The sequence below is a fragment of the Numenius arquata genome, chromosome 8 (genome assembly GCF_964106895.1).
Source record: "Numenius arquata chromosome 8, bNumArq3.hap1.1, whole genome shotgun sequence".
Taxonomy (NCBI): domain Eukaryota; kingdom Metazoa; phylum Chordata; class Aves; order Charadriiformes; family Scolopacidae; genus Numenius; species Numenius arquata.
The window spans coordinates 27,159,779-27,186,174 of NC_133583.1; the positions used below are offsets into that span (position 1 = coordinate 27,159,779).

At 45.5% G+C, this 26,396-nt stretch overlaps 1 protein-coding gene across 4 annotated transcripts in view; it reads left to right on the forward strand.

Moving 5' to 3' along the window:
• The window catches only part of CBFB (core-binding factor subunit beta), a 47,250-nt gene extending 27,298 nt beyond the window's left edge, over positions 1-19,952 (forward strand). For 2 of the 4 annotated variants that reach the window (XM_074152085.1, XM_074152084.1), the window contains exons 4-5: positions 1,681-1,776; positions 17,623-17,691. In XM_074152085.1, the coding sequence (XP_074008186.1) occupies positions 1,681-1,776; positions 17,623-17,691 (165 nt within the window). Of the gene's footprint in view, positions 1-1,680; positions 1,808-17,622 lie in introns of all 4 variants that reach the window. The other 2 variants (XM_074152083.1, XM_074152082.1) reach the window with 2 other exon arrangements.
• Positions 19,953-26,396: the final 6,444 nt, after the last annotated feature.

Sequence of the window (26,396 nt, forward strand, 5' to 3'; positions counted from 1 at the left end):
CATTTCTTTAAAGTATTCTGGCTGAGGCTATATGTTAGCCTTTTCTTTCATGACCACTTTAAATGATGATAAAATGTGGAAAATCTTTTATTTAAAAAATCTGCTTTTTTTTAAGCCTGTTTAAAATAAAAGGGGGTAATAAAGACATACATAGCTTTTGTAAATGAGAAATAAGGCAGCTTTTCTGTAGTCATCCTGGAGACGAGCTTATCTATTTTGTCTCTGTCCTTCTGCATTATTAAGAACAAACTTACTTTCCACTGTCTGACCTTGGTTGCTGTGCATTGCATGAACATTAAGATAGCTATAAATGGGCCAAACTCTACTCTTTAAAGATAGGTAGTGTTAAAATGTTGTTTTATTGGCAGCTTTAAACATTGCCTTTCAACATAGCTTTCTGGGGACCTGGCTGTGCGGAGTTATTGATTGACAGATGTTTGTATTTAACTGTGTTAGGCCACGAGGGGCACTCATTCACATCATTTCACAAAGTAGCTTCAGGGTGCACGACTCTGCCAACGGCGAAAGAAGCAATTTAACATTCTCTCAGAATAGGGATGCTTTATCTTAAATTAAAAAATTTATGCACTCAATCCCTTGCTGTATTAAAATTTAGTTGGGCTCTCAACATGTTTATGTCCTCTAACAGTCAAGGTTAGGATTTTTTTTTTTTATTATTTTAAATACAACTTTCAACTTGAAAATCACAGTTGTGGAGGGGGGGAATCATGAGCAGAGTTAGTAGTAATTATAGCTGAGGAATTATGAGGAGGGGGGAGCCAATACAGTTTATCCCTTACTGTTTCGTGGAACCTCTTCAGACCTTTTTCCTCCATTCTGAATGTTTTAAAATTCTGGTGGGCCACAGAGCCATCTCTTTTCATTCTGAGCAAAATATGTGCTAAAAGGTGTCTTTAAGAGAAATAACTTATAAACCAATTAATAATAGTTTCCATATTAATAGCACTATTTAAAACGTTTCTTAATAGAAAATATTGTTTGAAGGATTTTTTTTTTTAACTTATTAAATCTATTCCCATGCATAAATCATTGTTGAAAATAAACAATGGGGCTGTTGAAAACCTGCAGGTTTCTTCTGCACTGGGTGGGAACGTGTACAAGTGCTTTGTGCTTTCTTATGCATCTAAATTTAAATAATTTAAATGGTACATGAGGACTCTGAACATTGGTACTGTTGCACCTTCAGCAGCTTCTGATAAAATGGAAGATTTATTTGGTTCGTAACTTAATACTTTTTTTTTTTTAAATGGAAAAGGGTTAAATTGCCATTATTTGCATAATGATGCTAGTGAACTCTATGTAGATCTACCTGTCTTCAAAATGACTTCTATAAGGAGAATAAAATGTAGTGCCTCTTTCATATAAGTTATTTTTGAGAATTCCTAGCTTTTAGAAAAACAGCACCATTTTAAACTACTTTGGGAAAGCAGTTCTTTGAAAATATATATTAGCAGTAGCTGCGCTGCAGCTTTGGCTGTCTGTACAGCAGCGATAAAGGTGAGTATTATTTCATAAACCTGTATTGGCATTTGTGGGAACTCACCTGGGTTCTGGCAGGTTCTGTGGGACATACTTGTGATCCCTAATATCCAAAAGAAATGTGATGTGGTAGAAAGGAGGGTTGCCTTGTGTGTCACTCTGTGTCATCTGGTTTGGTAGCAGGAGGATGCATTGGCACAACAAGCCTTTGAAGAAGCTCGGCGAAGAACTCGTGAGTTCGAGGATAGAGACAGGTCTCACCGGGAGGAAATGGAGGTGAGGGTTTCACAGCTGCTGTCAGTAACTGGTTAGTACTTTCCCAAAACTTTAGATTGTTTCTGTTTATTTGTCTGTCTGTACAGTGTTGTGTATTTTCTGTTTGCTGTTCAATGTTGTCGTATAAAAATTGCAAAATGCATTGATTTTTAACTCTCATAAAATTAATTTCAATTTTGATAAGACTTCTCTGATTTTATCCTTTTTTTCCTTTCTGTAGATTGCCTTATCTGTGGGTACTTAAGCTGTAACAATACATTTGTTCACAGAGCTGCCGTAGCTCTCTCAACTGATACTTTAATAGCAGAGAGGGATCTTTTGTCCCATGCCATTTCTCGTGAACACAGGAAAGGCTTTGAGAGCTGCGGGCACGTAATTTTGTAGCTCGCTATCCCGTACTGTGGGAGACATTGCAAGTGAATTTAATCAGATGCCACAGTCTGCTTTCTTGTACAGGCTAGCTTTATTTTCCTCTCACCTTTTTCTTACTGGTGGGGAGTCTTACTCCTCTGTTTCACTGGTGTAGTTCCCAGTTCCCACTGTCTTGTTCTTTGCTTCTTTAGGGCCCCACAGTCTTGAATCTTGTTCTTTCTTGATGAGAGCAGAAATTACTGGGATCAGGAAGAGAGGAGCCAGAAAAGGGAATGGAAACCAGCTGCTCTGAGATGTCAGAAAGGCAAGAGCTGTAAGAGGATGAGTAATATATAAGGAGAGTTGGCAAGTTAAGGCAGGCTGTAGGTCAGACAGAGAATAGGGGGAAAAAAGAAACACTTTGAATTTCTTTCCCTTACTAACTCTGTTTCCTACTTCCTGCTTCATCAATACAGCCTGGCTTTGCTCTAATCAAATTTCCTAAAAACCTGAGTAGCGGCAGATTGATCACATTTGATTATTGTTCTTGCTAAGCTACTTTTCTTCTGGCATCCTTATGGATAATTGAGATGATTAGACAGACTTTTGTCAGGTGTCAGCTGCAGTAAAGGTAAAATCCTTGCCATGGAGGCCTCCCTGCCACTGGATTGTTGAAGCAACAGCTGGATTACCTGAACCATTCCCTCTCTCTCGCAGCGTGGCTGGAACCTGCTACTAAGTGCAGTTCAAAAGGAAGGTAGAATGAACTTAAAGCTGTTCAGGAAGATCTGTGGCAGCCTGCCTTAATTTTAACAACACAGTCAGAACTTTAAGCCTGGCCTTATGTCCTTGAGCTTGGGTTTACTGCAAGCTTTTCTTGATTTATTTTCCTTTACTGAGCCCTTCATCCCCACTCCTGTCACTACAGAGAAGCAGCCGTGTGCTTACTGAATGCTGAAGGTTAAAAAGAAATGAGGCTTTGTGAAATAACTTCTGGAGTTCTGTGGGACTTATTCTTTCCTCCAAGTGTAGAAAACACCTATTTGCAGCTAGGATGCGCGAAACCTCTTTCAATTAACAGTGAGCTTCATGTAATATCGAACATCATGACAGGCATCAAAACTTGTGGCGCTGAGAGAAAAAAAGCAACATCCCTGGCCAGCTGCAGGAGCAGGATTCAATAACTTCTGAAAAAACTCTTGCTTTTAATAAGGCAGCAGGCAGTTGTTATTAAATGATGTCCTTATTAGCTGCCAGTACCCGTTGTTTCTTAAAATAACAGTAATCATTGTCCCAGCTCTTATGGCACTGGTGTAGATCACCTACAGAAAGGAAGAAAAGGAAAAATTACTGACTTGAAATATGTTTAAGCAGAACAAAAGCATTGTCAAAAGGTACTTCAAATCTATGTGATGTCAGATACAGTTTTTAATGATTGTGATATGTTTTGTTATGCATGCTTTGTTTTTTAATTTACTGTATGTGTTTAATAGGTATAACCAAGAAATCTTTGCCTCAATTACTTGTAGTTCTATAATTGGGTTTTACAGTTTTTTGGTTTTCATTTGTGTTTTTGGGGGAAGTTGTCCTGGCCACATTTCTGGAACGGTTACAGATCAGCTTTTGCACTCTGGATCTTAGGACTGCATAAAAATCAAGATCTTTTGGGGCAGGGCAGGGGGGAAAGGGGAGCCAGACTCACAATGCATTCATTCCTAAGGAGGAATTAAGTTTCTAAACCATTCCTTGTTTCCCTGACTTTCACTTCAGTTGTATTCTAATGCAGCATTCAGGCAGAATCAAATGAACTTTAATCAGTAAGCACTTACATAAGGTGTTCATGATCATTATATAGAATTCTCAGTAGAAAATAACGCAGAAGTGTGCATTCCCACGTTTGTATTTATGGCCTGTATTGAATTTTCTAATGCTTTTATGCTTGGTCAGCTTGGAAATGTGGGTTGTCAATTGTCCCCTTCTGAGGATTGCATTCCTGACAGCTATAAAAACATTAGTCCAAACTGTATTGTGTACTGTTCGCCTAATTTCAATAGGTCAAATAATGTCCTTGGTTGCACTGCAGACATGGCACTGAAGGTTTTTACAGGGCAGCTAGAAAAGGTGGGTTCTAAATGTGCAGAGTGAATTTTTATCTATGTTACACTACACAGAGAGGAAGATCCCCTCAGCGTAATCTTTTAAATATGGTATGTTAATCAGAAAAGGAAAGTTAAAGCATACCCATCATGATAAGCAAGAATGGCAAACTGGTAACAACAGACGAGGAGATGGTTGAGGTTCTCAACCTTTTTGCCTCAGTCTTCACTGCCAACTCCTCGCACCACCTGAGTTGAAAGACCAGGTGAAAACAGGGGCTATGAGAATGAAGAACTGCACACTGTAGGAGACCAGGTTTGAGATCTTCTAAGGAACCTGAAGGTACACAAGTCCATGAGACCCAATGAAATTCATCCACAGGTCCTGAGGGAGCTGGCAGATGAAGTTGCCAAGCCACTTTCCATTATATTTGAGAAGTCGTGACAGTCCACTGAAGTTCCTGCTGACTGCAAAAGGGGAAACATAACCCCCATTTTCAAAAAGGGAAAAAAGGAAGACGTGGGGAGCTACAGGCTGGTCAGTCTCACCTCTGTGCCTGGCAAGCTCATGGAGTAGATTCTCCTGGAATCACTGCTAAGGCAGATGGAAAACGAGGAGGTGATTGGTGACAGCCAACATGGCTTCACAGAGGGCAAGTCATGCCTGACAAATTTGGTGGCCTTCTACTAATGCGCTACAGCATTGGTAGACAAGGGGAGACCAACAGATGTCATCTACCTGGACTTACAGAAAGCATTTTACACTGTCCCGCATGACATCCTGGTCTCTAAACTGGAGAGACACGGATTTGATGGGTGGACCACTCGGTGGATCAGGATCTAGCTGGATGGCCACACTCAAAGGGTTGTGGTCGACGGCTCAATGTCCAAGTGGAAGACAGTGACGAGTGGCATTCCTCAGGGATCAGTACTGGGACCAGTGCGGTTTAACATCTTTGTCAGAGACATGGACAGTGGGATTGAGTGCACCCTCAGCAAGCCTGCTGATGACACCAAGATGTGTGGTGCAGTTGGCATGCTGAAGGGAAGGGATGCCAGAGGGACCTGGACAGGCTGGAGACTGCGTGAACATCATGGAGTTCAACCAAGCCAAGTGCAGGGTCCTGCACCTGGTCATGGCAATCCCAGGCACAAATACAGGTCGGGTGGAGAATGGCTGGAGAGCAGCCCTGGAGGAGAAGGACTTGGGGGTGTTGGTGGATGAGAAGCTCAACATGAGTCTGCAACATGCACTGGCAGCCCAGAAAGCCAACTGCGTCCTGGGCTGTAACAAAAGCAGTGTGCCCAGCAGGTCCAGGGAGGTGATTCTGCCCTTCTGCCCCTGTACTCCGCTCTGGGGAGACCCCACCTGGAGTACTGTGTCCAGCTCTGGAGTCCTCAACACAGGAAGGGCATGGACCTGTTGGAATGGGTCAAGGGAAGGGGTTCAAGGCCAAGTTGGATGGGGCTTTGAGCAACCTGGTCTAGTGGGAGGTGTCCCTGCCCAGGGCAGGGGGGTGGGACTGGATGGTCTTTAAGGTCCCTTCCAACCCGAACAATTCAATGATTCTATCTCTATACACCTTTCATCATTACTAAAACTTAGTTTTTTTTCTTTCTTGCAAAACTTGGCATGGACAGTAAAACTCAGAATTGCCAGACCTGGAACAGGATCTCATCAGTGTTAACGATTGTTTTAGAAATTGCAACACTGTATGAAATCAGGATGTTTCAGACAGTAGAATTACAGCTAAAATGCCTTTAATAGAGACCAGATTCTGCTTCGGTCGGGGAAGGAAGGGGAATCCTGCAATATTCCACCCGCTCCTACCCAAAACAGAGGCGCCAGCTCTTTGGAAACATTTATCCATCCAAAGCCTGGCAGCATATGAAAATGATCAGATTCAGTTCTTTATTTATACAAGCTTTCTGCGTAGAAAAGTTTCCCTATTCTAAGTCTCTGTGTAGACTTTTAAAACAAAGTGGTACATCCTAGCATTGGAGTGATCAGCAAAGGCTGTTGAAAAGAGTTAAAATGGCTTGTACGTGGCAGTTGGATACTGGAATGGTGATACTTTGAAGAGGGGAAAAATAGCAAGTCCAGTAACAATTTAGGAATAATCACTGTACTAATTTTCATTTTTAAGTATCCTAAAAAAACCAAACCCAACCAACCAATAAAAAAACCCTCCAGCACTATGAAAACTGTCAGGTTTGTTTGCTTTCCTTTCATCACATAGTGTCCCTTCCATTGATTACGTCATTAGCACAACAGACCTTTATTTTAATGAACATATTCTTTGCCTAGAATCATAGAATGGTTAGAGTGGGAAGGGACCTTAAAGATCATCCAGTTCCAACCCCCCTGCCATGGGCAGGGACACCTCCACTAGAGCAGGTTGCTCAAAGCCCCATCCAGCCTGGCCTTGAACACCTCCAGGGATGGGGCAGCCACAGCTTCCCTGGGCAACTTGTTCCAGTGCTTCACCACCCTCACAGGAAAGAATTTCCTCCTAATATCTAATCTAAATCTCCCCTCTTCCAATTTAAAACCATTACCCCTTGTCCTGTCACTACACTTCCTGACAAAGAGTCCCTCTCCGGCTCTCCTGTAGGCTCCCTTCAGATATTGGAAGGCTGCTATGAGGTCTCCCCGGAGCCTTCTCTTCTCCAGGCTGAACAACCCCAGCTCTCTCAGCCTGTCTCCATAGGGGAGGTGCTCCATCCCTCTGATCATCTTCGTGGCCCTCCGCTGGGCCCGTTCCAACAGGTCCATGTCCTTCCTGTGTTGAGGACTCCAAAGCTGGACACGGTATTCCAGGTGGGGTCTCACGAGCGCAGAGTAGAGGGGTAGAATCACCTCCCGCGACCTGCTGGCCACACTTCTCTTGATGCAGCCCAGGATGCAGTTGGCTTTCTGGGCTGCCAGTGCGCACTGCCGGCTCATGTTGAGCTTCTCATCCACCAACACCCCCAAGTCCTTCTCCTCAGGGCTGCCCTCCAGCCATTCTCCGCCCAACCTGTACATGTGCCTGGGATTGCCACGTCCCAGGTGCAGGACCCTGCACTTGGCCTGGTTGAACTTCAGGCGGTTTGCGCGACCCACCTCTCCAGCCTGTCCAAGTCCCTCTGGATGGCATCCCTTCCCTCCAGTGTGTCGACCAAGCCACTGAGCTTGGTGTCTTTGGCAAACTTGCTGAGGGTGCACTCAGTTCCACTGTCCATGTCTCCGACAAAGATGTTGAATAGCATCTGATGGCAGAGTCAGTAGTGGTTGGTAGGTTGTGCTTGAATTTCCAGAACTGATCATATTTTTGTGCAGTTACGGCACTCCTCTAATGTAAATAGGGTGTGAGTGGATTTAGACATTTTCATCGACGTTTTTAAGGGCCTGTGAGTTGAACTGCGTTCCGTGTTATTTTTAATGTAGTTTCAGTTTCGAATACAAGACACTTTTGGGTTTTTCTGTCAACTTTTATAGCTCGGTCACATCAGATACCACAAATCCTGCCTCGCTGCTCAGGATTCTTTTGTTTCAAAGATGCTTTTGAAGTCAGTGAGTGTTTTTAATTAATGCCTTCAAAATTAATAATGTATTTCAATGGCTTTCACTCTTACAGAAACGTTGGAATGCTGAGACAGTAAATGTTTAATGGTACACGTGAAGCAAGATTTTATCCTCAGTTAAAAACTGCTGTAAAAATATATGATTGTATGAAGCTTCGTAAATTTAGGAACTCTGAGCTGCTTGGCAGATTTGCACCATTGAATGAGTTCATACCACTGGAAGGCAAAGTTCTCTTCCCATGAGCAAGTGCCACACCATGGGGAGCACCAGCATCAGAAGGACATGGACCTGTTGGAGTGGGTCCAGAGGTAGCCACAAAGATTATTGGAGGGTTAGAGCCCATCTGCTATGAAGAGTTAGATTTAGATTAGATATTAAGAAGAAATTCTTTCCTGTGAGAGTGGCCATGGCTGCCTCATCCCTGGAGGGGTTCAAGGCCAGGTTGGAGGGGGCTTTGAACAACGTGGTCTGGTGGGAGGTGTCCCTGCCCAGGGCAGGGCGTTGGGACTGGATGGTCTTTAAGGTCCCTTCCAACCCAGACCATCCTATGAGTCTATGATTCTATGACTTTGAGAGATTTAAACAGCCCCCAGTTGGTGAAGTTAGAATACATTGAACGTAATGGCCTGTGTTCGGTCCAGAGGAGCAGCAAGTGGGTCCTTCCTTCCAGGTGTTTGCTGGAGCAGAAGGGACAAAGCTGTGGATTTCCTGCAAGGGGATGGATAAGGAGGCTATCTTGGGTGTTGCTGTGTGCAGTAAGTTTTTTTGTGAAGGTTTGTTTTGTGTAGGCAAACCCTTAATGTCAAAATTTAAGTAATCTATTTGGGTGTGCAGTTTGTCCTACTCTGTTACTCTTGAGCTTAGCAAAGGATGCTCCTACTGACTGCTTTACCTGGGGTGGGGGGGGAGTGTCAGATCTCTTCTCAGTTTGCCAACACAATTTGTTCAACCAGTGTTTTTGGAATGTCATATTTTTTCTATTTTGTGTTCGTTTTCCCATGCCACTGCCACGCTCTTAATTTTAGCAGCACTGTGATTAAAGAGGCAGAGTGGTTTGCTCTTCCCTGAAAGAGTCCAGTCCAGCAATCTGTCTGTCTGTGGTCTTCTGCTAAATACAAATTACATTAATGGCTAAGCAGAGCCATTTTAGGAAACTGCATGAAAAAAACCATTTTAAAAACCTTCATTTTGCTGAAAAAAATACCTGTTTTGAAACTTTTGTTTCTTTCTCTAGAAATCCCTCTCAATACAAAGCACCACAAAACCCCACCCTTGAAAAAATTGCTGGAGTAAAAATTTATCAAAATTTGAAGTACTCAGTCCTGCCCAAGGTTTCTACATATTTTCGCTGTTTGGGAGTTAGGAAATGAAATGGGAGAGCTGCATTTCATTTAATTGTGCTGAAGTTGGGAACTCTTTAACAAACAGGATTTTTCTACAGAAATCTGAAACAAAATCAAGTAGGTAGGACTCACTTTCCTATTCTTCCAAGGTTCTAGACAGTGATGTTATTCTCCCTCCTTTTTTTAAAAAAAAAGAAAGAAAATAAAAAAGTGGAATTTAAAATGAAAGCGTGAATAAATGCTCTAATTATTTTTGTCAAGTATAACTTGCTTCAGAAGAAAATACACTATTCCAATATGGTCCTTTTTTTGTTTTTTCCACCTTTTTCTCCCCATCAAACTCTCTTACTTTTAAGGTTTTTTCCCTCAAAAATTAATCTGGAAAGAATTTAATTACTACTTATTCCATATACTCTCCAAACTGCCAATGATACAGAAGCAGTACAAACTTTAATATAGGTTTTTTTTTTGATGTGAAAGAAATCCAAACCGTTAATTCTTCATATGCAGTGGGTAGTGCACACTTGATTTATGCTTGTGTATGCGTGTATGAGCGTGTGTATATATATATATGATTTGTTTATATTCGATATGAGTACAACATAATTTAGAAAAAAGCACTCAAGTGGGTGCAAATACGGTTCTACCATGCGAGTGCAGTACAAGTAGGCGAGGAACGTTATGTCTCGGTTGTTTCGCGAGAACTTTAAATACCTGGTATTTGTGTAAAAGTGCTATGGAATGCATATATCAGAAAAACAATTTGTGCTGTGCTGAATCAATGCTGACTGTAGTGCAGAGGGGATCAATCTTGCAAATCGGGGAATACTGTAATATAAGCGTCTTCTTTCAGTCAATGAAGGTTAGAAAGGGGCTGAGCAACAGAGGAATACTGTCTGGAGGCAATCGATATTAATTACAAATTTATAACCTTTATACCAGCCTTCAAACAATACTTTCTAAAAGGGAGCATTTCAAGCTTTTTTTTTTTTTTTTTTTTTTCCCCTTAGAAAGGAAACTTTCATTAAAAAGTAAAATTTTTGCTGCACTTGCCGCTCTGAAGAGCTTACTCTGTGGCCGTGCTTTTTCCTTCCTGGGCTTGCTGTCCCCTTAGCCCGGTTTCCAGTGTGCGGTACCAGAATCTGTAGCTTTGCTATGGCTTTTTCAACGAAGATGCAACCGTTGCAGTGATTTCGGGCAAGAGAGGAATTTCAGGCATCGGGAATTGGTCAGGGAATTACGGTCGTGCTCTCCAGCAGGTGGTGGTGGGAGAGCAGACTCAGCACCTAACAAAGTTGGTATGTGTTTTTAGTGAAGAGTACCCTGTTTCTAGGAGGTAGAGCACTGGAAGCTTGAGATGAAATCTCGGTGGAGATAGCTCCTAAGTGATTTTTATCTGTGGCCTTTGTCAAGAAAATTGTTTATTTTGACTTCCAGTGAGCTTAAAAGGCAATGGAAATGGAGCTAGGAATAAAAAAGAGCATTGGGTATAGAGTTCATAATATAATCGTTCTACAAGGACTTTAATCTGACATCCAGATCTCTTGCCAAATTTGAGAGACTATTTTCTGTTATTTTCATAATTTAAGCAGTGCTTGACCACTTAATTAAGGAAGACCAAGGCTGCTTCTTCCCAGGTTCAAGTGAAAAGGAGAGGTGATTGCGAAACGGATGTTACGGCCAGCAAACAAAGCAACTCCGGAGGCTGGATCTGGGCTGCAAAGTCTCCTGTCGATAGCTCCGCTTGCAAGGAAGGTGGTGAAAATCATGACCCCTGCTGCCTGCCAGCGGGGTGTAGGGGCGGGAGGGGGTGATGCTGGGGGCCCTCTGCTGCTGTAGCTAAAATTGTTCCGAGAAGTGAAGACTGAGAGGAGGGAGAGTCTCTTTTCAAGCCTCCCAGAGAGCTGAAGTCATACAAGCGTGTTTCATCGGGCTACAGCTGTGACCGAAGAACTTTTATTATATATAAGCTGTCGTTCTTAGGATGGTGTCCTGGCCCAGTTCTGCTGACTTTAATTCTGAGAAGGCTGAGTTTCCCTGCCCTTCTGTTGAGTGAGGGGAATTGCAATGGAGGCACGGCCAGGATTTTAACCGTGTTCAAATCCCTGCTGGAGAGGCTGTTATTAACCAGCAGCTCGGAGAAGAGCTTTCAGTTTGTTGTTTTTCTTGATGTGGGTCTGCCTCAGTTAGCAGGACTAATGTGGAGGTGTGCTTGATTGTAACTGGTCATTTTTCTGAGTATTGCTCTCCTTATTTCAGGGTTTAGTTGTTTGGGTGTTGTTTTTTTTTTTTGTCTTGTGGTTGTATGCTTTTTAGAAAAGTATCTGCAATGTGTTCTCAGTTTGTGTTTTGTTTCTTTTTCTTTTTTTTTTTCCAAATCCTTTTCAGGAGGTTGACAGTCCTTCTAAGAGAATCCAAATGTTCACTGTTTAGTTTTTCATAACATAGCCTGATTTTTTTTTTACTTATTTAGTAAATTATAGATGACAGATGCCAAGGCACATAATGCATCTGCTCTGTCTGCTTCAGCAGTAAGGAGTTGCCAGAACGCAATTAAGGAATTGCAGTGGAGTTGTCCATGGAGAGACTTTATTTTGGCTACTCTTTGTCACAGCCCTTCTTCAAATTATCTCCCTTTTCCTTTCCTCCTCTTCACCAGTGTCCCAACTTATATATGCAGTGTGTATTGCTGGTTTTGTGACTTCGCTATTCAGAGGTCCCAATTTTGGGTTGGTATTTTTTTTAAGTGATTCATCGAAAGGGACAGGCCATCTTCATGGCAGTCCTGTCCATCCTCACTAAATTTACTGCCAGTTTTCCCAGTTCTGTTTTCTCAGAGCTGTCGTGTAAACCACACGGCGGGACCGCGATATCTTTTCCTGATGAACTGGTGTGGTAAAGGGGGCTGGTTTCCTTAGGGACATCGGGGGCCTCTGAGCAAGCACAGGAAGGGGGTGGTTACAGATGCTTTCTCAAAGCCGGCTGAAGGAGTTTTATTGGCACTGCTGAAAGCACCATCAGCTGCAGCGTGGGTCGGGATTGAGTGGCTGGAGGAGGAGGATGGTGTCCTGCTGGAGGAGGAGGATGGTGTCCTGCTGGAGGAACTGTGTGTCTGCTATCTTCCTTATTTGCTGTTATTCTTAGATCTGTTTTACCTGAGTACCCAGCAATAGATGCAAATGCTCCAACATGATCCTTGTCCAAAAAGAGTCACAATTCTAAGTTAATGATTTGATGACTTCAAGCTATCTAATTTATTATGAAGAAAGTTAATATAATACAGATATTACTGCATCATACTCTGGATATAACTTTTAGCCTGGACCAGGTAGCCTGTTTTTAGGCTTGGGAAAAGCTCAGAGATGTTGGAGAGAGAGAAGTAGGTGTGAGAGTATTGCGGGGGATACTTCTTGGATTTGATTATCCTCAAGTCAAAATGGTTTTGTTGGTAGCTTTTCTCTTGGTTCTTAGTATGCTGTTACCGCTATGGTATCAGGATTATGAGCTCAGTGTGAATAAATCCAGAATAGCATGTTATATAGGAGGCTTTGAAATGTGTTTTGCCAGATATGTTCCTGCAATTCCTTTGGTGGGTCACCGTACACTCTCCAACGTTCAAGGTTTTGAATGGCTGGTGGCCAGTTATAATTCCTTCCCTATTGCAGAAGATTTTCATGGCTTTGTGCGCTGAAAGCTGAGCACGAAGTATTTTGGGGTATCGAGACTCCCTATGTGACCATTGCGTTAACTATTCAATTTCAGGCTACTTGGAAGGAAACTGGCAGTGTTGGTTAAAATACATTCATTTTTAGGAAAATTCCAGCTGTGCTGGGATCTGTATACTATTTGCAAGTTTCTCTCACGAGAAAATATTTGTTATCATGTCATAACAGATGAGTAACATTAGGGGTAGTGGTCCTTCAAATGCAAAATCAGCATTTGACTGAAAAATGAAATATGCTGAGATAAGGTGAATAACTGCTGTTTTCTCATGATTCATTATGCGTGACTCATGGCAGAATATTCCACTTCCCAATGGCAAAGATAGACGCATCTTTCTTAATTGAAGCAAGGCTCTTTAATCTTTGAGAAGCTGAGCTCGTTATTCACTGAGAGTAATTCCGATGCTTTTGCGTGGCGGCATTAGGTATGCGTTTCAAAAATTACGGCAAAGGCTACAATTCAGAGGATTGATTAGCTGTGTGGAGAGTAGGAGACCCCAAAGTCTCTGGCCGGGTCCAGAGGAGGGCCACCAAAATGATCAGGGGGCTGGAGCACCTCTCCTACGAGGACAGACTGAGGGAGCTGGGGTTGTTCAGCTTGGAGAAAAGGAGGCTCCGGGGAGACCTCATAGCGGCCTTCCAGTCCCTGAGGGGGGCCTACAGGAAGGCTGGGGAGGGTCTGTTTACAAAGGCCTGCAGCGACAGGACGAGGGGCAATGGTTTTAAGCTGGAGAAGGGGAGATTTAGATTGGATATTAGGAAAAAATTCTTTACCATGAGGGTGGTGGAACACTGGAACAGGTTGCCCAGGGAGGTGGTTGAGGCCCCTTCCCTTGAGATATTCAAGGTGAAGCTCGACGAGGCCCTGGGCAACCTGGTCTAGTTGGGGGTGTCCCTGCTGACTGCGGGGAGGTCGGACTAGATGACCTTTGGAGGTCCCTTCCGGCCTGGACCAATCTATGAATCTATGAAAGTGAGAGAATTCTGGAAATGGCCATTTTTACATCTGTAAAAGGGAACTTGTAGCTTCCTAGACTGAGGAGAGCTACCAGATATTACCATACTGGTACTAATGCTCCTCCTGCCAGTGAGCGTTAAGGATCTTGTGGCATTTCTTATGAAAGTTGTGTTTTGCCCATTGTCAGTGAGCAAAAATATCACCCGGTGCCTGATGTTCTGCAGTGTGCTTGCTGTCTACATAGGAGGTGATTCCTCCTGTCTTTTATGAGTGGTCTTATTTTTTTAGAGCGTAGCGATAGGATGAGGGGTAACAATTTTAAACTGAAAGAGGGGAGATGGAGATGAGATGTGGGGAAGAACTTCTTTACTGTGACGGTGGTGAGAGCCTGGCCCAGGTTGCCCAGAGAAGCTGTGGCTGCCCCATCCCTGGAGGGGTTCAAGGCCAGGTTGGAGGGGGCTTGGAGCAACCTGGTCTGGTGGGAGGTGTCCCTGCCCAGGGCAGGGGTGGGACTGGATGGGCTGTAAGGTCCTTTCCAACCCAAACCATTCTGTGGTTCTATGATATATGGTGCTTTTACATTTATTTATTTTTTTTTATTTTTATTTCGCCATGTAGAGCACCGTTGTAGTTGTTCCATACCATGCACGTGCGCCTGGGCATGATGGTGACCGATACACTAAGCGTGTTTTAGGTGCGGTATAGTACAAGTAAAGGAGGGTGTCCAAGTGAGACAGAGCTGTCATTCCAACACGTTCCAGGTTGCTTGTGTAAATCCCCAATTACTGAAATGCAAAATTACACCTTTATCCACATACACCAGCGTGCGATATTGTAATGACTGCTTTTGGTACGTTTGAGGGTAATTTGTCATGCCTTTTGCACATCACTTGGAAGGGCAAATCTGGTAGTTGTTCAGTGGTGGCTTCTGCAAACGCTGCAAGTAGCAATGAGGTCATGAATTGTGAATTCTTTCATATGTTCTGAAAGAAAAAGCCACTTTGGGCAAAGCATAAATGCAACCATATGCCCTTACCTCGGAGTCCTCGCTGAAACTTGACAACAAAATTGCTGTGCGTATGATTTTTTTTTCTGAAGAAGAACCCGTTTTGCTTTTAGAGCAGTAGTATAGCAGCAGTTAACTTGCTCTTTTTTTCTACTTCGGTGTAAAAGCGTTTATCGAGTACCAAATTGATAACTAGATTGATGTAAGTAAGATTTTGATAATTGTTAAAAGGCAGCGCACACCTTTGTTTGCTTTTAGAAGAAAGAGGCAGTGGTTAAAACCAGAAGAAATCTTGCCACAGTCTGTTCAATAGGAGAAAAATACGCAAAGTGGGACTGATATCTTTTTGTTAATCTTAGTACAACTCCTAAATTACTGTGGAAGTACCTATTTAGGCTTGTTGAACAACCATTTTGTATTAAGAAAAAACTTCACAGCACAGTTTACTTCTCTGTTAAAATAATAATAATTAAAAAAGAAAAGCACGGGCTTTCCCTCTTAACTTTTTCCACAGTGGTCTTGATAGTCTAAGCTGAAGGATTTGGCATTTGGAAATAGTGTGAAAAATCTCAATTAAATGCCATCTCCTGATATTGTGCATCTTTCCAAAGAGAGCAGTTTGCAGAAGTGGCTTCAGGGGCTGAAGGGAATACGCCCTTTAGCGCTTACAGTCTGCAGCGCTGGATGTGATTAGAGCCGCTCGTTTTAATGCGATTCCTCGGAAAGATTACTGAGAAATCTGTGGGTTTGTGCCGCGGCGGTGATGGCGGCTGTCACGTTCAGAGTTGTTCTGCGCGGAGGAAAAGCAGAGTGTCTCCTTCAGCCAGAGTACGACCAGTGTAGGTGGAGCAGAGTGGAAAATCATAGAATCATAGAATGGTTGGAGTTGGAAGGGACCTTAAAGATCATCGAGTTCCAACCCCCCTGCCATGGGCAGGGACACCTCCACTAGAGCAGGTTGCTCAAAGCCCCATCCAGCCTGGCCTTGAACACCTCCAGGGATGGGGCAGCCACAGCTTCTCTGGGCAACCTGTTCCAGTGCCTCACCACACTCACAGGAAAGAATTTCTTCCTAATATCTAATCTAAATCTCCCCTCTTCCTATTTAAAACCACTATCCCTTGTCCTGTCACTACATCTCCTGACAAAGAGTCCCTCTCCGGCTCTCCTGTAGGCTCCCTTCAGATATTGGAAGGCTGCTATGAGGTGTCCCCAAAGCCTTCTCTTCTCCAGGCTGAACAACCCCAGCTCTCTCAGCCTGTCTCCATAGGGGAGGTGCTCCATCCCTCTAATCATCTTCGTGGCCCTCCAGACCTAAATATCTGAATGTGTTCACCTTAAATATCCAAAATGCCGCCGGCAACAGTGTTGGAGACGTGAATGTAGTAGGTAGCAGTTGTGCTATTTAAAATGGCGAGGGCGTTCTCAAAGCAATACTAAAGAAAGCGCCGGGGGGACCTGTCTCTGGCAACACGCTGATGGCGAGTGGGACGTATTGAATGAACTCGGCGCGTGTCAGAATGACGTCGCAGGTGAAAAGGCAAACCTAACCTTAAATCAGTAGTTGAATAGGGGAAGGAAGCAGCATTTCTCTGTTGGGGTGAAGCTAACGAATTGCATGGGGAGCATAGAACTATTGCAGCTGGTGAAACTAAGGGAGCTGCACCAAATAATACCTGTTTGGTGATACCTTCCACCGGCAGAGAACGTGGCCATCGCGCTGTTTGGGTCGCCTTGATCGTTAGAGGCCAAGGTGCCATTCACTCTGCAAACATAAAATAAAAGTGTCGGTACTAAAATGTCTTTCAAAACAGCTAACGTGTTCCCTGCATCGAAGTATTGCTTTGAAATTTAAGCGCGTCAATGGTTTTTAAGCATTTCCCTGCAGCTTGAAAGCAGCCTGCGTGTGTACAGGTAGAGAAAGTAGGCAGCAGCGTCTTTTACTGTGACTGCCCGTCCTTAATTTCCTCTTTAAAATGCCATCAACTCAAACAGTTTAACAAAATCGTTTCTTTAAAGGAGAACTTGGGTTACTTTTTCTTTTTTTTTTCTTTTTTTTTTTTTTTTTTAATACAGGGGTGCAATGCTAAGTACCAGAGTTTTCTCAGTTTTGCATTATTGCTGGCTTTACAGGTACACCAAAGACAAAAAAAACCCATGTGCTGCGGTTAAACCTCGACTTTTAAGAAGTGTTAAACTGTGTGTCAATCTATAGATTAAATTGTGCGAGTGTGTTATCGTGTTATAAGCCTCTTTATTCCAGAACGAGCTGAAGTGAACGTTTCCCACATAAAAATGCTGAGGGGAGATTTATTTGGAAACGATGTAACATACTCTGTGGCCTTTCTCCCCAAAAATCTCGATCCTGAAAACATTTAGAGAAAAGGTTAAAAGAAGGCAATTTCACAGGAAAGAAAATGTGTTTTGGAAGGAAAGAGACAAAATTGTTGCCGGACTGTTCTGGAGGTCTCTTGCTGATGGTTAAAATGATGCTGAGAAGCGTTTCAGCTGGGTGGAGGGGCAGAGCCGGAGCTCTGTGCCCATCCAGAGAGGGGACGCTGCCCCACGGCTGGGTCCCCAGCCCTCCTCTAAGGTTCCTGTCTGTTCTGGGGGGATTATTGAACTGAGGGGGAAAGAATGATTTTGATATTAAAAAACGAATGCATCGGTTATTGCTTAAAATGTCAAATTTCTGCCTTAGAATTGGTTATGGTCTTAGTCATGTTAATACACTTAAATTAACTAAATTGATAATTTCCCCAGTCATTTTTTTTGATCCTAAGCGTGTCTTTATTAATGCAGGCAAGAAGACAGCAAGACCCTAGTCCTGGATCTAACCTAGGAAGCGGCGACGATCTCAAACTACGTTAATCAACAGCAGCAGGCGACCAGGGGTCTGCACACATGCATTGCTTCTACTTGGCAAAGGATTTAATAAAAGACCAGAAACTGTGATAACTGGGTATATTATGGTCTGTTTCCTGACCTGCGGCAGTCAAAATCACCAGGAACTGCCATGGTTTGCACTATGTTTATGTTAGAATACCTGCATTTCCCATTTTAAGCATGTAGCCAGTGGCAATTTGAAATTTTGTTTTTCTATGCAAACTTATTTTCGTTGGCACTATTTTAGTGAAATGGAAACTTATGCAGCTATAAAACCATTTTTTTTCTCAACTGTAATAAAAATTGTCACTTAAAAATAGGTCAAGATATTACAGATTTAAAACTTCATTTTTTTTTTGTCGTTTTTATTTTTTTTTTGTAAACTGCTGGAAGCCAATGCATTCCAAGCTTAATTTTTTTAATATGGGCTTTTGGAATTTTGATTGTCCTTATTGTGCTCCTGCTTTGTTTTAGATACGCATTCTTATCTTTCTTTCAGTTTTCTTTTTTTTTTTTTTTCCTAAATTTGCAAGACCTTCTTAAAACTGCTGACATTACTTTGCATTATTTCCAAGCTAAACCCAGTGAATCAGAGCTGTTGGAATCAGTTTTCAAACTTTGTGGGTTTGTAAACGTTACAGTTGCAGTATTCTTTTAACTGCTAACAATTCGTTGGTCCCGCTTTTAAATGATAAAAATCTTCGAATATATATTTACATCCATTGATGCGTTCTGCCCCAGTGTCTGTCTTAGATTTTATTATGCACCAAGCGAGTTTGGGTGGTTATTATACCCCTGTATATAGTACTTTACTGAAACTCACGGGAAGTCGCAGGCTGGCTTCTGTTTTATTCAGGGATTTTTTTAAATAGTTCTTAAAAGGGATACTGCAACTCTACAACCGGATTCAACAGCACAGTTAAACTGGGAGCGGAAGCGATCAGCTGCCGAGGTGACCTGTATTAAATCATGTTTAAGATAGCTGCTTTAAGTATATTTTATATCTTAGGCTTTTTGTAAAGTTGTGCTGAATGGTGAAACGTTGAGACGAGGTTGTGTGCAGAAAAAAAAAAATATCTCATTACTGTGCATAGGACACTTCTATTAAATCTTATGCAAATTAAGACTACATTGCAGTATATATTGCGTTTTCTAACAGGGTAAGATTTGGGATGAGTTAATTGGTGTGAATTGATCTTGTTTTATCTGGGGGGGGGGGGGAGGGCGGTGAATGGACTCGTTCCAAATTTTTCATTGCATCTGATATTTGAAGACAATTGATTGGAAATGTGATGTTATTTGGCTTTGTTCAAATGTGGTGCTTCCTGTACAGCCTGATTAATTAAAATGTCACTTAAATACCTTTTTAAAAATAGGTGATCTGATTTCGGTATTTTAAGAACGATTTTGAAGGTAGAAACCCTGTATGGTTAGAACAGTTAAACCTCTATTAAATTCTCTAATTGAGATAATTACATTCCTCAATGGCAAAACAGTTGATGCAAAAAGAGGTCTTGCAAAAATGTAAGCAGATGTCAATGTGAAGGAGAATCTTTGTATGTTGATAATATGAATATTTAACATTCACTTAAAAATGTCCATAACTGTAAACTGTGAGACTCTCATCAAATAGAAATATTTTGATACTTCAATTTAAATGTGATTTCACCTGAAAGATTACCTTTTTCACTCTGTGGCCACGTTTATCCTTCTTGCTCTTCTTCCCCCAAAGAAATAATTTTTCTAAAGTGTTTCTGCAATGAGTTATTTAAGGGACACACACACACTCACGCATCCGCACGCATCCCCAGCCTTGGAGCTTCTCTGCCATCTGTGTATTTTTGATGGAATAGTCTGAAGATCTTATTTTAAAAGGGTTTCCTAACGTTTCAGACGGTGGTTTTAAACCAGAAGAACACAGGAAATGACGCTGTCAGATATTAACGTTGTTCTCTTTGTGTAAATACTGACCTTTCCCTATCATCATTTAGCATTCTGCTGCTTTCCATATCTTAATGCTGGCATTAAGATCACGGGCCCTTACCCTCCGCTGGTTAGCGCAGCCTTTTTAAAGTGCATTTTAAGTTATTGATGCAATTTTGATATTTTTCATGATTTCTATTTAAACTGAAGTTGCATCATCTTTCTCGGATTCATCTCCTGTAAGAGTTGCCTTAAGCTGCCAGATTGCTTTTGCTACCTTTTGTGTTGTATGTTTAACTTTCATAATAAACTTCTGTGTAGTGAAAACAAGGTGCTGTAAGATTGATTTCTGACCTCCTGGTGGTCCTCCCGTGTTTCTGGGGTCGCTTCCCAACCTGCTGCCGGTGGAAGGTCCGTGGCTAAAGCAATAGTGACATCCAGTGGCGGCTTAAACGAGGGACTGGCCGGGAAAACTTTTACTGTAAGGGCGTATATTGGGGGGAAAAAACGGATTTTGCTGCCCTAAGACACTCTTGTGGCGTTGCGCTGATGTACCCTGCTTGGTCTGAAAGGCTGTCTGTGACCCTGAGAAATTATCTTTTCATCTCGTTGCCTTGTAACAGTTGCCCGCGCTTGTAGAGGAGCGTTGTTTATGGGCCCCTTTTTTATAGCGGCCGTTAAAGCCTTGCTAATTAGGCTGCTTTTGGCCGAGGAGGGAAAGGAGGTAGATGACTAACGTTGTTAGACAGCTCCTTGGTTTACCCAAAAGCTCGTGGAATAAGCCGCTTCCCTGCCCAACTGGATGAGCACCTTGTTCCCGAAGCCTTGTCTCGAATGGGGGCGTCTGAAGGACAGGGGCACTTTGTCCCCCGACTCCTCCTGGACTGAGTTTGCCTCCCAGGTGCGTAAAGAGCAGGGGAATCTGAAAATCTCCATTTTATTTTTTTTTTTTTTTTTTTTTTTTTTTTTTAAAACATGCCAGTCCTTTCCCTCAATTAGCGTGACTTGGGGATGGCCGGGTTGCAATGTGGCAGTGGAAGACCGCTGGAAACGCTGGACCTTACTGGAATGGAGAAGGATGTTGGTGACCTGGAGCCCGACCGGAGCAGGTGAGGTACGGTGGCTTCCGTCTTGCCTTTGTAACCTCTTGCAGTTACCCGGCCTCTTCCCACCTTGGGAGAATCCCAAATATTACCTATTGAGCCCATTTTACAGACATTCCCAAAGCCTAGCTGAGGGGGTTTTCCCAGTCCCCCTCCAGGGTGGCTCCCAGCTCTCCTGGGCTGGGCTCCTGGGCCCCCCACTGGAAGCGGAGGAGACTGTGGAAATGAAACTGGGGGTACAAACAGCAGCGTTTCTGTTCCTGCAGGTCTCTGGCGTTTTGTCTAATAACGTGCCTTGTTCAGGTAAGGGCTGGGAAGTTAAAGGAAGGAGATGTGGGTTTGGAGAACAGCAAAATTCTTGGGGGGGAATCGGCAAGGACTTCCTTGGCAGGACTTCCTTTTTTTTTTTTTTTTTTGTTGTTGTTGCTGTTGTCCACCCTTAGGTGAGGATTTGCCCTGTTACGGGTGTATTTATAGAATCAGAGAATGGTTTGAGTTGGAAGGGACCTTAAAGATCATCGAGTTCCAACCCCCCTGCCATGGGCAGGGACACCTCCCACCAGACCAGATTGCTCCAAGCCCCCTCCAACCTGGCCTTGAACCCCTCCAGGGATGGGGCAGCCACAGCTTCTCTGGGCAACCTGTTCCAGTGTCTCACCACCCTCACAGGAAAGAATTTCCTCCTAATATCTAATCTCAATCTCCCCTCTTCCAACTTAAAGCCGTTAACCCTTGTGAACCCGTTACCCTGATGAACCCATCCTGCCTGCACGGAAATTTCTCTGCAGTTACATTATTTTCTTGCCGCATTTCCAATGCAAATAAGAGAGTGACAGAACCGGCCGTCGGGAGGAGAAGTGGTGGCAGAGCCAACATTTGCATCGGGGAGGCTTCTCGTCACTCCTTTGCCTGACACCCTGTCTTCTCCCCCCCTCCCCAGCCCCCGTGGAATGCAAATCCCACCCCATGCATATTCATCAGCCCCTGCACCGCTCTCAGCTGCGCGGGGCTTTAAATAACTTTATTAAACGGCTTTCTCAATTACAGGCTGAGATAAGTGAATTTTCCAGAATTGCCTCGGGCTTGTTCCTGAAAGCTGAGGAGCGAGGAAGTAGGGGGGGAATTATTGCAGGAGAGGGTTGAAAGACTGAGGGACTTGGGTCTTTATAGTCTGGAGAAGAGAAGGCTGAGGGGGGATCTGATCAATGCCTATAAATACTTAAAGGGAGGGTGTCAGGAGGACAGGGCCGGTCTTTTTTCAGTGGTGCCCAGGGACAGGACAAAAGGAAATGGGCACAAACTTGGATATAAGAAGTTCCACCTAAACATGAATAGGAACTTCTTTCCTGTGAGGGTGGCAGAGCCCTGGAAGAGGCTGCCCAGGGAGGTGGTGGAGTCTCCTTCTCTGGAGACATTCCAAACCTGCCTGGACACGTTCCTGTGCAACCTGCTCTGGGTGGACCTGCTCTGGCAGAGGGGTTGGACTGGATGATCTCCAGAGGTCCCTTCCAACCCCATGTGATTCTGTGAGAGCCCAGTGCCACTGCTGTCGCCCTGCAGGGGGTGGCCAGGGAAAAGACCTGCAGGAGGGGAAGAAGGTGGGAGTGGGGCCGGTTCTTGCTTAGCCTGGTGCTCGCTCGTCCTGGTCCCACGGTTTGTAGCAGGGGGTGAGGCTTTTGCTCGGGCTTTGTTGGTCCCTGCAGCTCTTCTGATGAGTAACTGGGTGTTTTCCAGCCTGTTAGACTGGACGAGGGTGTCTTAGGGGATATGGGTTTTCCCAGTGCTCCGCTCTCCCGTCTTCCACAGGCTGTCATCTTCTGCTTTTCATGGGAACTGGTGGCCGTATCACCTCTCGCCCGTTGTGATCCTCTCCCGTAGCAGGTGGTGTTAGCTTGAAAAGAGAGAAACCTCCTAGAGCTGGAGAAAAGAAGAAATTGGGAGAACTTCTTTGCTGTGAGGGTGGTGAGAGCCTGGCCCAGGTTGCCCAGAGAAGCTGTGGCTGCCCCATCCCTGGAGGGGTTCAAGGCCAGGTTGGAGGGGGCTTGGAGCAACCTGGTCTGGTGGGAGGTGTCCCTGCCCAGGGCAGGGGGGGGGACTGGGGAGGACTTTAAGGTCCCTTCTAACCCAAACCATTCTGTGATTCCATGAAAAGTTTGCTTCTGGGAGCTCCTGTGTCCTTCCCAGCTGTTCTCCACTGGTTTGCTGAAGGAGGCCATCCCTGGGAGCCTTGCCGGCTCTCATCCCCGGACTTTTTTTAGCTGCAGTCACACTGCATTTGCTGTTCATACCGTGGAAAAGCCCAGCAGAACACAGGCCTAGAAAAATGAGCGGTTGTAAGAGAACAACATTTTTGGCTGCTGGATGCGCTTGGCCTTCATCGCTGCTTCTGTGAGTAGGCTGCTAGTGGAGCACGGGGCTGGGGTGACAGTGCTGCTGCTGGGATGTTCCGGGAGGATTTCAGGGCTTTGGCCCTTTGTGGTGGTGATGCAGATGGTGGCTCTTCAGGAGGTGCGAGATCTGGGACAGGAAGAGCCGAGGTGTGTACGGGGGGAAGGAAGCTGGTTGATGGACGAAGCCAGGTGAAGGTGGGTTTAAGCGCAGAGGGTGGGAGATAAGGTGGTCCTCCCTTTAGGAGCAGGGACCCGTGTGCCTCGAGCTGGAAGAGAACATGGGGGTGGGTGGGAGGGAAGGGGAGACCCCCCCGGACAGGGATTCCTGACAGCAACCGTTTCCTTCGCATCGAGTGGACGCTGTTGTGTTTGTCCTCACTTTAAGGGTGGCCAGAATGGTTGTGGCTCTTGGCTTCAACTTGAGCAGAAAAGGGGACATGCGGTACTGAGGGCTCATCATGAGTGCAGTTTTGGGTGCTAATTAGTGGATTTGGTGAGGGAAGCAGGAGGGATATCCCTCTGTACAAGCAAGGATGCTGGAGTGTGAAGCCCCTGCATCTCACGTGTGCCCATGTTCTGTCCCACCTGCCTTGTCTGCCTTCAGCTGGAAATATGATCTGGAGTCCCTGTTGTCCTCTTCCTGGTGTGGTGGAGTTGGTCTGGGCAACCCTAAGCACAAATCCAGCCTGGGCAGGGAATGGATTGAGAGCAGGCCTGTGGAGTGTGGAGAAAGACTTGGGGGTGTTGGTGGATGAGAAGCTCAACATGACCCAGGAAAGTGCACTGGCAGCCCACAAACCCCCCCGCACCCTGGGCTGCATCCCCAGCAGGGCGAGGGGGGGGTTCTGCCCCTCTGATCCGCTCTGGGGAGACCCCCCTGCAGGGCTGCCTCCAGCTCTGGGGCCACCAACAGCAGAAGGACATGGACCTGCTGGAGCGGGGCCAGAGGAGGCCATGGAGATGCTGGGAGGGCTGGAGCCCCTCTGCTGGGAGGACAGGCTGAGAGAGTTGGGGGGGTTCAGCCTGGAGAAGAGAAGGCTCAAGGGAGACCTTAGAGCCCCTTCCAATCCCTCAAGGGGCTCCAGGAGAGCTGGGGAGGGACTCTGGATGAGGGAGGGGAGCCATAGGACGAGGGGGAAGGGTTTGACACTGGAAGAGGGGAGATGGAGATGAGATCTGGGGAAGAAACTCTTTGCTGTGAGGGTGGTGAGAGCCTGGCCCAGGTTGCCCAGAGAAGCTGTGGCTGCCCCATCCCTGGAGGGGTTCAAGGCCAGGTTGGAGGGGGCTTGGAGCAACCTGGTCTGGTGGGAGGTGTCCCTGCCCAGGGCAGCAGGTGGGACTGGATGGTCCCTTCTAATCCAAACCATTCTGTGATATTTGGGGGTGCTCAGCCCTGCACTCAGGCTGGCCATGCTGCGGATCCAGGTCTTTTGCTCCAGCTGCATTTGAGGACAGGGAGTCAGGGTGAGGAGGGAAGCGAGAGACAGGCACTGTTGCATGCACAGAGCACTCCTGAGTTTCCCAGTGCTCACCTTCTGCTTGGGCCGGAGCTGCTGGTGCTGCTGAGAAGCCCCCGAGCCCCTTCCCAGCAGTGACGGCCCCAGCGGATGCTCCCGCCCAGAGGAGAGGACAGATCCTCTTTTTGGTTCTGCTTTCGGTTCCTCTCTGCAGAGCATATCTGGCTGATGACCGCCGGGACCTGGTGTCGGTGGGCACGCGGGGTGTGTGACTCTCCAAAACCACCAACCCCACCGAGGTACCTCAGCCACTGCATCCTTCAAACCTTCCAGCATCTTACCCTCTGCTCCCCCCACCTGGGGCAGGACCTCCTGGTGGGGCCACAGGGAACCCCTGCTGCAAAGCAGGTCCAAGAGGGAATGAAATGGAAAGTGAGACCCTAGGGTCCAGGAACGTGGGAGGTGACTGGGAAGGGAAGACGAATCGGGTGGGAAAGGAGGGTCTGCTTGAAGGACCTCACTCCAGCTGGTCCCCTCTGGCCAGAGAGGGATGCTGGCCATCCCCCCCACCTCTCCTGGAGCTACTGGCCTGGCGGGACCTCTTCTCCTGCCAGCAAACTCTGCTATGGTGAGTTCATCAGAGTCTTTTAACTGATGGTGGTGGGACACAGCAGGAGAGTGTCTCGCAGCCACGAAGAACCGAAAACAGGGCTGAAAGGTAGTTGTGGCTCTGGGGAAGGCGGCAGTTTCCCACGCTGCTCCCCAAAATGCAGCGCTCCGGGGACAGGGGTGGCTCTCAAACATCATTGAACGTAGCTGGGCCACGGGGAGGAATTTCCAGCCACACGTGCGTCTGACCAAGTAATTCCCCGTTGCAAAAAAGGGGGCTGGGAGCGAGGCTTAACGAGCAGCTCTTTTGTTTTATTTTTTTTTTCCATGGCTGCCTGGGAGTAAGATTCCAGTCACACCCCCTCCTCCCCGTGCTGCTCGTTTGCTGGAAACGAGGGACAAACCGGGCAGCCAGAGATCCCCAGGGGGGCTCCGGCACCCAAACCTGCTGCTCTGACTCAAATCCCGTTAAATGATGAAATCGCTGGTGGGGGGGGGCTGCTGCCTCCGCCCGCCTCCTCAGGTGGCTTTGCCCTTCCTCATCCTCTGCCCTGAAGCTCAAACACCCTTTTTGGAAATGTCTCTGGAAGCCAAACAGCCCCGGGTGAAAGCTCTGCTGCCCGCACAGCACTCCTGGCTCTCTAAGCCCTCGGGATAAGGCTTTTGTGGGATTCTATAGAAACTCATCCTTTACTGTTTTTTTTTATAAAAACCTGTGCTTTGATTTATTATTTTTTTTTGAAATTATTATTTTTTATTATTTTTACAGAAACCTCATGCTCTGCCCCAGGCTTAATTTTCCCACGAGTTTTCGACGTGTCTTTGAAAACCCCAAACTCCTCTCTAGGCAGCAGCCGAAGGAGGGACTGGAAGGACAGTCCCCTTGCACCGGCTGCCAGTGGCTCCCTGCCGACTGATCCCGGAAGGTCCAAAGGACCATCACCTCCACCAGCCACCCCTCGCCTCAGCATCCAGTGGGAGCTGGGCTTCCCACCCTGCCCACGCCTGGCAGCATCTCCCTGGCTAAACGGCCCCGAGGAAAGAAAGAGAAACCGGCCCATCTGTTTCTAATGAAGCCGAAGCGCCAATTTAGATCTAGCCCTGTGTGAATCAGAGCTCGGAAAATATATCTGGAGGGGCTGAGTGCCGTGAAACGTGCGTCGCCGTGCCAGCCGTCGAGCGGGGAATGCTGCCGCCGTGCTCGGGTG